This window comes from Drosophila melanogaster, chromosome 3R (genome assembly GCF_000001215.4).
Source record: "Drosophila melanogaster chromosome 3R".
NCBI classification, from domain to species: domain Eukaryota; kingdom Metazoa; phylum Arthropoda; class Insecta; order Diptera; family Drosophilidae; genus Drosophila; species Drosophila melanogaster.
This window is the reverse complement of record NT_033777.3, coordinates 24,544,536-24,557,366: the sequence shown is the minus strand read 5'-3', so window position 1 is coordinate 24,557,366 and position 12,831 is coordinate 24,544,536. Positions and strand designations below refer to the sequence as shown.

General features: G+C 41.1%; 1 protein-coding gene and 4 non-coding genes across 8 annotated transcripts; all 5 read right to left on the bottom strand.

Moving 5' to 3' along the window:
- Window positions 1-45: 45 nt before the first annotated feature.
- Window positions 46-152, bottom strand: snRNA:U6:96Ac (small nuclear RNA U6 at 96A c). Its single transcript, NR_002083.1, has one exon. It is a non-coding gene; the product is annotated as a small nuclear RNA U6 at 96A c (small nuclear RNA).
- Window positions 153-568: 416 nt separating this feature from the next.
- snRNA:U6:96Ab (small nuclear RNA U6 at 96A b) lies at window positions 569-675 on the bottom strand. The gene has a single exon (NR_002082.1). It is a non-coding gene; the product is annotated as a small nuclear RNA U6 at 96A b (small nuclear RNA).
- A 142-nt stretch (window positions 676-817) lies between these two features.
- Window positions 818-12,648, bottom strand: Esyt2 (Extended synaptotagmin-like protein 2). 4 transcript variants are annotated; one of them, NM_170653.3, is made up of 11 exons: window positions 8,228-8,353; window positions 7,603-7,682; window positions 5,555-6,038; window positions 4,942-5,493; window positions 4,711-4,881; window positions 4,384-4,469; window positions 2,963-3,011; window positions 2,726-2,902; window positions 2,234-2,665; window positions 1,405-1,908; window positions 818-1,131 (listed from the first exon to the last, which is right to left on the bottom strand). In NM_170653.3, exons 2-11 carry the CDS (start codon window positions 7,605-7,607, stop codon window positions 1,042-1,044), a joined length of 2,550 nt encoding a protein of 849 aa, NP_733011.2. In that variant the 5' UTR covers window positions 7,608-7,682; window positions 8,228-8,353; the 3' UTR covers window positions 818-1,041. The 4 variants fall into 4 exon arrangements, with proteins under 4 accessions (NP_733011.2, NP_001247287.1, NP_001262921.1 ...); NM_001260358.2 differs by lacking the exon at window positions 4,384-4,469 and adding an exon at window positions 4,036-4,133; NM_001275992.1 differs by lacking the exon at window positions 4,384-4,469 and adding an exon at window positions 3,287-3,372 and having other exon boundaries at window positions 1,405-1,899; window positions 8,228-8,350.
- On the bottom strand, window positions 1,173-1,279 carry snRNA:U6:96Aa (small nuclear RNA U6 at 96A a). Its single transcript, NR_002081.1, has one exon. It is a non-coding gene; the product is annotated as a small nuclear RNA U6 at 96A a (small nuclear RNA).
- Window positions 1,994-2,065, bottom strand: tRNA:Asp-GTC-1-11 (transfer RNA:Aspartic acid-GTC 1-11). The gene has a single exon. It is a non-coding gene; the product is annotated as a tRNA-Asp (tRNA).
- Window positions 12,649-12,831: the final 183 nt, after the last annotated feature.

The following is a 12,831-nucleotide window of genomic DNA, read 5'->3' as shown; positions in this document are numbered from 1 at the left end:
AACATTTTTATTTTATTGAACAACTCTCAGGCTCCAGGTAGGCAAAAAAATGTGGAACGCTTCACGATTTTGCGTGTCATCCTTGCGCAGGGGCCATGCTAATCTTCTCTGTATCGTTCCAATTTTAGTATATGTTCTGCCGAAGCAAGAACGACGTTAAATTGAAAATAGGTCTATATATACGAACTGAGTCTGGAAAAAGAAGTTGAGAATTATAAAAAGTAGTGAGCACTGGCGCCCTCTCTGCTTGGCGAGCTAACCTTTTCGCCTCTTGGCTGAGTAGGTGGCGTTTCATTCTACTCTGTAAAATTAATGTAGAATTGAAACACTATGGTCAAAAAATACTTAGGGGCATAAGTTATAAAACGTATGAAATGAATTTTTATCAACCTGGGCTATTCAAAAATTTTCGAATTATTTTATGTATTTTTTTTAATCGTTTTTCATTATAGGTTAAAATACACTTTAAAAGGAATTCTTTCCTGTAAAATAAATATAAATAAATATGCTTTATTGACAGAAAATTTGATGTTTTTGTATTTGAGTAGGAGCAATCACAGGTGAGCAAAAAAATGTGGAACGCTTCACGATTTTGCGTGTCATCCTTGCGCAGGGGCCATGCTAATCTTCTCTGTATCGTTCCAATTTTAGTATATGTTCTGCCGAAGCAAGAACGAAGTATTGAGGAAAACATACCTATATAAATGATCAACATCAGGAAAGAGCAGTTGAGAATTATAAGAATTGGCAAATGGTCTTAAGAACCCTCTGCTTAAGATTTTCAAAATTTCCTTTAGAATCAAAGTGTCCTATTGTTCGTTTGTTGAAAACACAGTTCGATTTATTGACTATAATAAATTGATAGTTTTAAATATAGAGGCACGACTAAGAGAGTTTGGTTTTGTTTTGGTTAGGGACCAAAAAAAGTATACATAACGAATAAAAAAGGATTTAAGTGCAAATGGTAAAAAAGTGTCGAGTTTTTCTTGAGTTGATTGTGCTGTAATGAGACTCTGCATTCGGCATTTGACTCGGCTTTTCCTACTCGTGCCGTATTTCAGGCTGCAAGTCGAACCAAGAATTCAAGCCAGTTTGTGTGGTTATCTCGGCATCATCCAGAGGAATTTTCAGCTGAAAGAAGAGAACATATAAAACGATTGTAGATGTGACAAAAAAATGTGGAACGCTTCACGATTTTGCGTGTCATCCTTGCGCAGGGGCCATGCTAATCTTCTCTGTATCGTTCCAATTTTAGTATATGTTCTGCCGAAGCAAGAACGAAGTTCACCCGGATATCTTTCCTATATATACTGTACTCTTGCAGAATATGTACTTGGGAATCATAAGGATGCGAAGGACGTACGCGCTGTGTCTGTAACTAAGGGGTTGCTTTCGGGTACCTACCATGCCAATGATGGGACTACCGCCGGATAGGAATCCCTTTTGGGTGCACACCGTCACCTCCAGTTCCGTCTGCCTGAGTTCGGCAATGGAAATCAGGTACTCAAAGGATGCATCGTAGACGGGGTTGCAGTTGTCCTTGATCACGCTCGTCTTGCGTTTCGACTCCTTGGTGCGTCCAGGCAACAGATACAGCTTAACATACGGATCGGGGATATTGCTGGGATCGCGAAGTGGTATCTTCTGGATTTTGTGTATGGTCACGTCTAGTTTTTGACGCTGGGCGCTGTAGCGGATCGACAACTGCATTCGTCCAAGGCCATGTTCGCCGGGTGAGGAGGTGGAGTCTGGAAAGCGGTGGGTCAGCACAGAGGTGGCCAGCTCGCTGATGGGTTTTTCGCTGGAGGTGGAGGCCGACATGGCCGGGGAGATTTTCGTAGCCGCCACAGGATCTTCTTCACTGATGGGCGATTCGGCGGACAAACGCTTGCTGGATGCCTGAGATTCCTAAAAGCAATGGCAAATTAGATTCAATTAAAACAAAAATTGTTTATATAACAAAGTAAAAGAAAAAAAAAAAGAATCACAGATTCTCCCCGACGGGGAATTGAACCCCGGTCTCCCGCGTGACAGGCGGGGATACTAACCACTATACTATCGAGGACGTTGAAAATATTCGAGCAAAAACTAATTCTTATAGAGGATGTGGTCGTAGTTAGTTTCTGTATGGTTCTGAAAGGACCTATCTTTGTAACTTTTTATGAGATTCTCTATAGTCACATTCTACGTAATTCTGCAAGTTTATCGTTGAGTTGTGGAAAACTGAACTCACCTTAAATGCTGGAGGAGAAACTGCAGCAACATCTGGTGTTTTCACGGAACTGCTGCGCGTGAGCGCTGCCACTTGCTCCAAGGCATCCGAATCCTTGTCAATCTCGCCGGGCTTCAAAATGCGCAGCGATAGCGACATATAGAGCTTCGATTCCGGTCCAGACTTCTGGAGTTGGAATGGCTGCTGTATAACCTCCATATTGAATTGCTTCAGCAGCGTGCTGAGTGTATAGGTATATTGGCCAATGTCGTTTCCTGTCTTCTGGTCGTAGATCTTGATGTTCAGACTCTCGTTGTCGGGATTGCTGACCAGGAAGGTGAAGCCCTGCTCCCAAACGGGAGAATCATCTCGCATTATCATGGCAGTCTGCTGTTTTTGCTTGTTCACGCTGCACACCAGATAGGGATCGGGTTTGGAGCTGGATCGAGCTTGCTAGAAGTGGATATTTCATTTAATTGATTTATTTATTAATTCATTTCCAATCAAGCCCACCTTCAAATGCCTGGCTGAATCGATGAATACACTGAGTACCGCCGAACTCATGCTGGTCACGCGTAGGAGTTGCGTTTCCAGCAAAATCTGTTGCAGATCATTGGGATCGGCAGTGAGTTTGTACCATTGCAGGCGGACATGCAGAAGTCCATGCTTGGCATCTTCCAAGGTGAGCCACTATATATTATGAAACATATTATTTTCATACGTGTAAATGCGAGAGTTCTAATTACTTACACTATCCACAACGCCTTTCTTGATCACGCTGGCAATATCGATGCTGGCTCTATTTTGGGTAGTTAAAAAGTTAAATTAGTTCACGGCAAATATGATTTTAAATCAAAAGAAAAAAAAAAAGAAAATAACAAGAACAAGAAAATGACAACTTCTCAACGGGTTCCCTTGAAATTCAAGCTATTTGAGGGCATCTCGTTCTGAGTTCTTGTTGGGTTAAGTTATTGGGGCAAGTGTGTGTCCGTTTTTCTTGTATGTTCTTGTGGATGAGTTCGTTGGTGTTCAATCAATTAATCGATCAATCAATCAAATAGATGGTTGCCTAACCTGCCGAGCGACTCGTCATCACTAGTACGGTCCCAGTCAAAAAGTCTGAGCACGAGTATGGCATGCTGCGAGACCTCGACCACAGCCTGCTCCATTCATCGTTCGAATCAAAAGCAAGTTAAAAGACATTTTTCGCATTATTATTGGTTAGTTCCAGCGCAAAGTCTACACAAACTACGGTCCAAATGTGGGTGGATTATTTACAGGATCGAATCTAACTACTTGTACAAAATATTTGTCATTGGCATGCCGGTGATTCTGGTTTCATTCATTGTGTGTCTGTGGTACAAAGTGCTCCAGCTTTTGCTTGTGATTCAAAAACATGTGTCAAAAGGGCATGCAGATTAGTTTTGAATCGAGTCATGTTAGGTCGGCATGGCGAAAGTGTTGAGATTTTCTTATTAATCAAATTTACTTCAGCATAGTATAATAAACTCAAATGGTAACTACAGTTTAAATGATACTAAAATACCAATCAAACTAATTGATGATTGTTAACATAATTCAAACATTAGGTTATGTGAAACAATAAGTAAACACAATTCAAATGCTATTTGTTTAATCAAACTATTGGGGTCACGAAAACCACTTCAATTGGCCAATTTCTCATCACTTCGCTGTGTACGTTTTTTTTTTATTTTTTTTTGTGCTTGTTAGTAAACGTATTCAGAAGATAAATGAAAATCAAGAGATACAAAAAAAAAAACGAAGATAGAACAAACAAATGCAGTTTCATGCGGCAATACAACCTGCCCAATACATCATCGCTCTGTACACCTGGCATAGTCTGATCATAGTCCCACAAAGAAAACCCAATATAGTGACCAATGGTGGTAAAAATACACGCCTAGAAAAACGAAAGTGTGTGAGTGTGTTTCCTGCGGTGGCAGAGAAAGTAGGCAAATCCATAGAGCAAAGCGAAACGGAACGAAACGAAACTCAAGGATATATAGTCAGTCACTTCTCAGTCACTTCATGCAAAAACGAGCTCTCAACAAGGATTACTCACTGGGGATTTTCAAGAAGGATTTTTGGGGTGGAGTGTGTTGGTGGTGTTGTGTTAACTCAACAAAAAGTGAAATGATAATATTGCTTACCTGCCCAGGTTCTCGTCTTTCTTGGAATCGTCCGAGTCCTTCAATTGAATCTCGACAAATTGACCCATTTCAATAAAAACAGTAGCCTGCGTTCAGGCGCCAAACAAAGTAATCGAGTGATGATAAAGGAATGAAAAATCAAAATGGAAAATAACACAAGGGCAAAACAACGAACTATTATGCAATAAATCGGTGGTTTTTTTTTGTGTTGGATTGTTTCATGCAGCAATCAATCGACAACATCGGCAGACTACAAAAAGCAAGGCAAGAAGCGCAGGGGATCCCACGGCGGGGAATCCCCGCAGGAATCAGCCAAGGAATACGTACCTCACACCAATAGTCCCACTTGGGATTCACATTGTTATCAATGATCTGGGTCTTGAACTCCTGGGCGCCCACATTGATGATGGCATAGGGATCCGACTTGCCTTTGCCCAGCACACTGATGTCCTTCTTCATCAGATCCTTGGCCTCGACCACGTGAATGCGCAGGATGCCCTGAAAATTGCCATCCATATATAAAAAAAAGATTGATATTAATAGTCATTGTGGACCCACCTCTGGTTCGGGCATCTTGAGGGCCACCGCCGAAACCTCTTCGCTGAGTGAAATGGGCAGTTTGTTTGGCAACACCATCACATTGCCAATCTGCTCCACGATGATCCTACGCAGCAAGTCACTCAGACCCGGCATGTCCATAAAATCAATCACACCCACCAAATTGAAATCGATATTCGGATTGTTCAGGAAGAAGATCTGCAGACCGCCCACCAGTGGCATCGATCGGATCAGTGGCTTCATCACCACTCGCACCCAGCCATGGATCTGAAAATCCTTGATGCCACCCTTCATACCACCCAAATAGAAATTGATGTCGCAATCGCTGGCATAAAACAGATCCAGATCCATAATGATCTCGTTGCGATCCACGTTCTTATCGTAGATCTTCACACCGCCGATCCGCGGTGGAATGGTGCCCAGAATAATGCGATCGAACCGAAAGCCATGCATCTTGTAGTTGGCCAGAGCTAAAGCCACATTGGGTTCGATGGTTTCCTTTACCAAGGTGCGTGCAAAGTGATTGGCATTGGGCCACACTTGTTTCAAGATCTGGCAAAAGGATAACAGATAGGATTCATTCATATGGTAACTGAAACCAAATCCCACTCACCTTATTCAACCACTCGCAGCGCTCCACATCGGGAAAGTAGACCCACGCGGGCAGCTCGTCGATTCTGGCCAGGATTACGTCCTTCTCGGACGCCAAAGCCGAGGCCTTGGCAATGTCGCGCTTCTTCTCCGACGTCTTGGCCAACTGGTCGCGTGCCACCGAGAGGATGACCGGCGCTATCAACCAGGCCACCGACCAGCCCATGTAACCCACCAGATAAATGGATCCCACAATGGCCACCTTCTTGCCCAGCGTGTAGAACACGGAGAAAATGCTGTTATCATCGCTTACGGATTTTGTGGCCACAATTGAGTTTCCATTTGTCGTCTGCGTGGGCGGTGTACCATTGCCGGTGGGCGTGGTCGGCGTTACCACTGGGGATTCGTTCATTTTTTTAACCTCCACCAGTGGCACAAAAGGTTCGGTCTCCGTGGGATCGGGTGGGATGGTGAACTCCGCCAAGGGCACCGATGGACTGTTATCGCTGCAAGAATTCAAATGTACACATTCCATGAGCATCTTGTCCAGATATTTCCGATACTAAAGCTCTCTGGGCAGCTGACTCATTAGCGTTTGCCGGCTAAGATGCCGGCATCGAACTCAATGCTCATGATTGCGATGATGTCATACTATATTGTGCTATTAGCTAGAAATGTGATCTTGAAATGCCTCACCGACTATCCACGATTCATAATTATAGTATACAAAACGTTTATGAACACTTCGTTTGTTTACTTAGCTTAATTTTTCACTTCTTCAATACACTCTCGCATTGCTCATACGCCATGTGGGTGGGGTAAATTGACACAGTTTTACGACTTTTCTGATGGTGCTCAACCACCCACCGCGTTACCTGTTGAGTGGGATACACAAAATAGCTTTCATTTCGGACGAGGGAAGACCAACTTTGTTGGCAAGTTTGCTTATCACAAAGGAAAAGGTATAAAGGTATTGAGTTACCCATTTAAACTTTGAAAAAGAAAACTTATTTCCTTTCGTTTTTTTTATGGTAAGCTCTATATTTGTCCCATTTTTTAAGCGAAATTAATTTGAAAGCATTTAATAGTTTCTTTGTAAATAAGTAAATAACTCTTGATATTATATTCTCTCTCTCCTGAACTTTCCACAGTTTTCCGACTGTTTGTTTCACGTTTTCCACCCAAACTTTTCTTTTATTTTCGCGTCTGCCTTAATTATTCAACGCTTAGCAGCAGCTGTTGACTTTATTCAAATTTCCCAGAATATATCTCATTGTTTACCTTTCATTCTTTTTCATGCGTTAGCTTTGGGGACTCATTATAATATAGCCGTAATTTTCTTTTTGCAGGTCATACAATTTTCATGTGCAACCTTGACTTGAGTAATCGTACAAAACCAAACTTTTCAAGAGATTTACAACCTCAGCATTTCAGCATTTCAGCATTTCACGCTTTTCAACGCTTTGTTAGCTGCTAACAACAAAGGCGCCCAGAAAATGTTCACTAAGCCCGATTCTTGGAGTGACCAAATGGGGAGGTAGGATTTTCCTGCTCCGAAAAGGGGAGAGAGGGACACCCTCTCCGGTTACGAGCTTTGCTAATTCAACTTTAACTGCTGGGGAATTGTTACATCTCGTTCTGAGCTGATGGGCACCTGTTGAATAGCCAGCCACCAGGCAGCCTTCTGCCCCCCAAAATGGGGCATCCCAATGAGGTAAATATATGTAGAGCGAAGAGTGAAACCCGAAAACCGAATACGAGAGAGGGACTTAATTCTAGACTGGCTGCCAAAGCTTGTCTGCCTTCGAAAATGATGATGGGGAGACTACTTCCCATTGCCAAGAACTTGAACCGAACACGGTTTTATTGTTTTTTTTATTTTTATTTTTTTGTTTTGCTCAAACTCAGTTTTTGTTATTTTTTTGGTTGCTCTTCAGGTTTCTTGGCGATGACGTAGTCGTGGCTTGTGAATGTTTGGAATACTTGAGTGAGTAGCGAGTGAGTATGTCGCTTGTGTCGTGTAAATGTGCTTAAATAAATGATAAATAAATAAATTAATTGTGGCATCACCTCATCGTTTGGGTTCTGCTCTCACTTGGTGTTGTGTTTGTTTTTTATGATTTTTCGGTTTGGAAAAACTTTGTGTGCATCTGAAATAAAGATTTCGTTATCAATTAAATGTGCAGCCATCAAGATGGTTTTATGCATAAATTAAAATAGATTCAAGTCGAGTTTGTGGGTTTTTAAACCCTGTACGCTTGCATTTAATCATATTTCATATCAAAAGTTTCCGATTTTGGCTTTTCTATAAATAGAAATCTTTCTCTTTCTGCATTTCTGTACTGGTTTTCATAACGTAAACACTTCGAATAGAACATTTTTAGCCTTTGCAATTAATTGAAAAATTATGCATTTCTTTGTACATATTTAGATAGCTGGTCGGAGCTAAAATTCCTTTCATTAAATATTTACACACACAAAAACCACACCGAACGGAAAGCCAACTAAATACGTATTTATACATATATATATTGAGGGGCGAATATATAGCTGAGGACGCCGCGAATGTTTTTTTTTTTTGTATATTTTTATCAAGTTCTATATTTTGCAGTAAACAAATGAGTTTTAAAAAAAAAAAAAAACGAATTTCGATTACACATTGTAGAAAAACGGGAAATAAACTGATTATACGCACCGAGAGAACGGAACGAATTCGTAATAGACCTGATTACTTCACTTCAGTATATTTAATTTTCGAAATGCTGTAATAAACGGAGCGAATTCAGCGTCTTTTCATTGTGAGCGGCGTTTCGGAACTAAATTGAATTGAATTCAATTCTCGTAGCCCCAGCCACTAGAAGAATCTCTCGACTTTGAGTCAAAGCTCGCCTATTTGAGTGGAAGCTACATTGCCGCAGCAGCCAACAGAAGCACCAGCAGCACTGCGGGATCCTTGGCGCCATGGTTTCCCATTCGCTGTGTCCTGGACGGAGGCACTGTACAGCAAGGTTGCGCACACAAAAGGACCTCTTTGTGCGACTATTAATCTGAATATTAATGAAGAGCTTAGTGCTTCTGTACAGCCGCAATCAGAGAAAACTTAAGCTGCATGCATGCGTAATTCGATTGGCAAGAAGTGCAAGGATTCATTATGATTTATGTTAGAAAATGTTTAAATTTTAGGTATACAAATTATAGAAAGTAATATGATTTGCATGCCAATGTTCATATTTACTAAAATAGGTATTACCTACGTAATTTTATGTAATCATTTGTGTTTGATGATCGGTTTTCCACTCATTGGTTGACCAGTGTAATCGAATTGATTGTCCTTCGTCCTGGGTCAAGTGGTAATTGTTGTTGTTAGTCGCCTGCTAATTTTTTTTGCTGCCCGACTCACTTGTAAATGAGATAAAATCTACGCTGTGTTGTTGGGTAATTAGCAAAACAGTTTGAGAGCCACTGCCGGATGACGCACACGGGCGTAATAAACCCGGTTAAGTGAGCAGCCATGAATAAGGATTAAGCGGCATTTTTTTTGGTTTTTTTTTTGGTTTGTTTGCTTGCCGCCTTGTTGCTCGATTCCGCTCTGTTTTTCATAAATATCAAATGGCTGCGTAACACATGGCGTATGTGTAATAATCATGCCATATGCATTTTTAATGCATCGATGTGAAATCGAAAGTTAAACAATGGGCGTGAGCGAATTGAGTTGGTGCTGCCGCACGAAAAAAGCGCAAAATCAAAAGCAAACAAAGTGTGTCCGGTAGGTAGAGCGTACTTGAACATGGCCTTCAACACTCAACACCCACACTTGTCCATAGCCACCCATGCACGCACACCGTTGCACACATTGTCTGGCTGCAGGACATGCAGGAGAGCAGAAGAACTCCGCCGAAGGACAATGGCAGCTGGCAGGCAAATGGAGTCAGCGGATGTCGGATGTGAATCCCTGCGTCCGCACACACTAAGAAAATATATAAGCGAAATTCCGCAAATTTCCTGCGATTAAAATAGCCCAGGGTCGCATTATATGATTTAAAGGATCTAAAAATATCCTATTGATGTTTTGTGCACAACATTATTTTATATGTGATAATCACATAATATTCAAGCAAATGTTTTAACTTTATTATTATTTGATTGGTTTTTATTTAGTTGTCCGATTTATCCTCTGTGTATTTGGTAATCAAGCGGATGTTAGTTGCTCCTTTCCGGTGAAACAAACATACGTATTCTCATATTCCCGATTAATGACACAATGAAGCCTGAGGGAAATTTCGAGAATATACACACACACTCTCATCCTGTATCCTTTTAAATGAAGTAACATAACACACACACACCAACATGTGGCTGCCATTTAATTGCCCCTAAATATTTTATTCGACCTTCTCTGATTTGCCTCTAACTCATGTGAGTTCCTTCGAGGTTTTTCAACTTTGAACCTACTTTTCGGGAATGGGGGCGTGACGGCGGGGGGGGGGGGTGGCTGGCCGTAAAACTTTCGCACCGCCAACGTGCCATAAAACTTAATTCAAAACTAAACTGAGACAATTCCCGGGCGATAATCGAGGTCGCACGATGTCGACGCCTTGACTTTATTGAACGAACAATGTAAACAATTGGGAATATTCTACTTTTTGTACTGTTTTGAATTTGCAAGAAAATTGCGTCACATCGACTTTGATTTATGGAGCGACGCCAGTCGAGCAAAACGATGGAAACCTGGGAGACCTGGTCCACTGAAGGTAACGTTGATGGTGTGCAGCAGGTCAAGCAGACACTGAGACACAGTGAAAATATTATATAAACATTTGTGTTTTTTTTTACAGAAATTTATTGTATGATCAAGATTATTTGGGTATATCACATTAAACAGTATTTAATTATATGATATGCTCATGAATTATTTTTTCATAAATTAACTCTGATTTTTATAAGTGCAACGGAAGCAGCATTGATTGCAGTACAAATCTCTTAGATACATTTAAGGGAAACATTAAAGGAGGTCAGAATCGAATTACAGCCAATGCTGATTCAAGGCTCCACAGCTGGCAATTCAATCAGAAAACAAGCAATTTAAACTTGCTTCAACATTGTTGAATTTTATGCAGTGCTTTTTCCATGAATTTCGAGTAAACATTCTAATCACTCGTGTGGAACTCGGGCGAACACGTTTTAGCCATTTCATCATGGCTCAGGTAAATGTTTTTGGGGAGGATCCTTCTTAAAGCGTTCCTTTCTCGCCAGGCATGTCAAACTTTTTCCTTTTGACTACGTGTGGTTAGCCAAAAAGAGAGATTTAGCCAAGTTGTTATATGCAGATGATGTTAACGTAAAGCGGCCTCAGGGAAACATATAAAATAACTGACATGGGAGCCGGGCAAACAGGCGGACTGCAAATGAAAGTTTCGCCAACCCATTAAATTATTCTCCATTCGAGGCGTGTTTCAGACTTTGTGTTTTTGCTCCGTAATCCGAATCCATTATTGGGCTTTAATATCGGTCGCCGGACTGACCGCAAATGGGTATCTAACTAAGTACGATGTGAATGAATGCCTTTTGCCCTATGAATTATACACAAGTTTGTTTCTATTTTTTGTGAACTGGCTGTTGGCCCGAAATGCCGACAGTCCTCGATTCCCATACCAAAGTGAAGAAACACGCACGGAAATCGTTGATTGCGGCAATAAAAAGAAAAAAACAATGGCAACCAAAAAGGCGGCCGATTATTAATGGGGCTTGGTCGGTTCAAAGGATACAATGTCAAGGATTGTTTGAGAAAAACCCAGCAGTGGGAAACTAGTTTCGAATATACAACTTCCGTTTAAGGATTTGGAATTCATGGCTCATAAAACGAAGAGTTTCACACGTTTTATAGTGCGATTGTATTGTTCAATTGTAATACTTAAATCTTTAAAACCACCTGCCTGAATTTCACTGTAAAAACTTTCAAACTATCCTTGCATTTTAAGCCACTTCCTGCTGGTATGTGGATCACACATTTAGTCTGAGCACGGAGTGTTAATCTATCTGTCTAATTAAAATATTTGTTTAATTATACGGGCACGAGAATTCCGAGGGAATTTCAGCCAGTTCCATTCCCCAGTGCATATAAAGCGTTCCACTTTGGGGGGAACAACTTAACCCAAGCGCAAATCCTAAACTTTTTCCCTCGCCTGACTCGTCGTCACCAGCTGCAAGGATATCTGAGTGTCAGTGTGTTTGTGACTAACCACAACCACAGGACCGGAGACGCCTTAATGTGTCCACATTTTAATTACCCTTGATGTCGAGTGCGAAAGCCTGCCACCGAAAAGTGAAAGGATAAACAACAGCAACAACAGTGGAGCAGCAAAAAAAAAAAACAAAATAATAACAGTTGAAGGCTTCATGGAAACGCGCTGGCTTTCATAAATATTTCAAATGCCTACCAAAGTCAACCCTTCTTCTCTGACAGCTCTTTCTGTCACTTGACACACTGCGTTTTGTACTTGTTTTTTTTTTTTTTTTGTGGAAGTTTCCTTTGGCCAACGCTGCGTATGTGTAATTTACATGCTCCAAGTTGAATGAAACCAATGGGAGCGTCTCTAGAGTAGCGATAAGAGCGCCAAACCTTTTCGCAGGTGAACTTGGGGCAGTCGCCACTTAGGACTTTTGCATTTTTAATGTTACACACAAAAAAAAACCATAAACTAGCAAAACTTACATTTTGCTAATGGCTGTGAATGATTTTAAGCTTGCCCTTATTTGATAGCTTACCTTAGGACGGTTTACTTATGTTTAACTTTCTTCACTTGAACGGCAAAAAAATTAAAGAGTTCATAGTTGTCAAAGGACATTTACAGTGGTCTCATTTTCCACTAAGCCTTTGCCCAGTTTTAGAGTCACTGGTCCTTTTTGCAAACAATGTCAATGGGTTACCAAAAATAAAATTCAATTGTGCGGCCCCTTTGTAGTAATGTTTCCTTTCTTTTATTACGCTTTTTTCAGCTGCCCGGCACACAAGTTTCTGTATTGATTCGGAAAAGTCGCGCGCAAATTTCCTCCGCAGGCTTTTGGAAAACCATCCGCTGGACTTTTCACATTAACCGTGCTGAGCGTTCCGTTGTACGCGAGTCGCACAACTGAAAGTGCGCTAACTGAAAGCGAAATTCTATTGCCTTCGCAATATCACTCATACGCAGTGTTTGACCTACATCCTGTAACAAGGTTTTCAAGAGCGCAATTGAGTGAAAGAGCGAGCTTTGTTGTTTACGTTCTCAGCTATTTTTGGCGCCAAAATAGAACAACTGT

Coding starts and splice junctions, on each gene's coding strand:
- Esyt2 (NM_001260358.2), bottom strand. Junction 3,012..4,035: donor AGCGATGATGTATTGGGCAG/GTTGTATTGCCG, acceptor TACCCAAAATAG/AGCCAGCATCGATATTGCCA. Junction 1,132..1,404: donor GTAGTCCCATCATTGGCATG/GTAGGTACCCGA, acceptor CTCTTCTTTCAG/CTGAAAATTCCTCTGGATGA.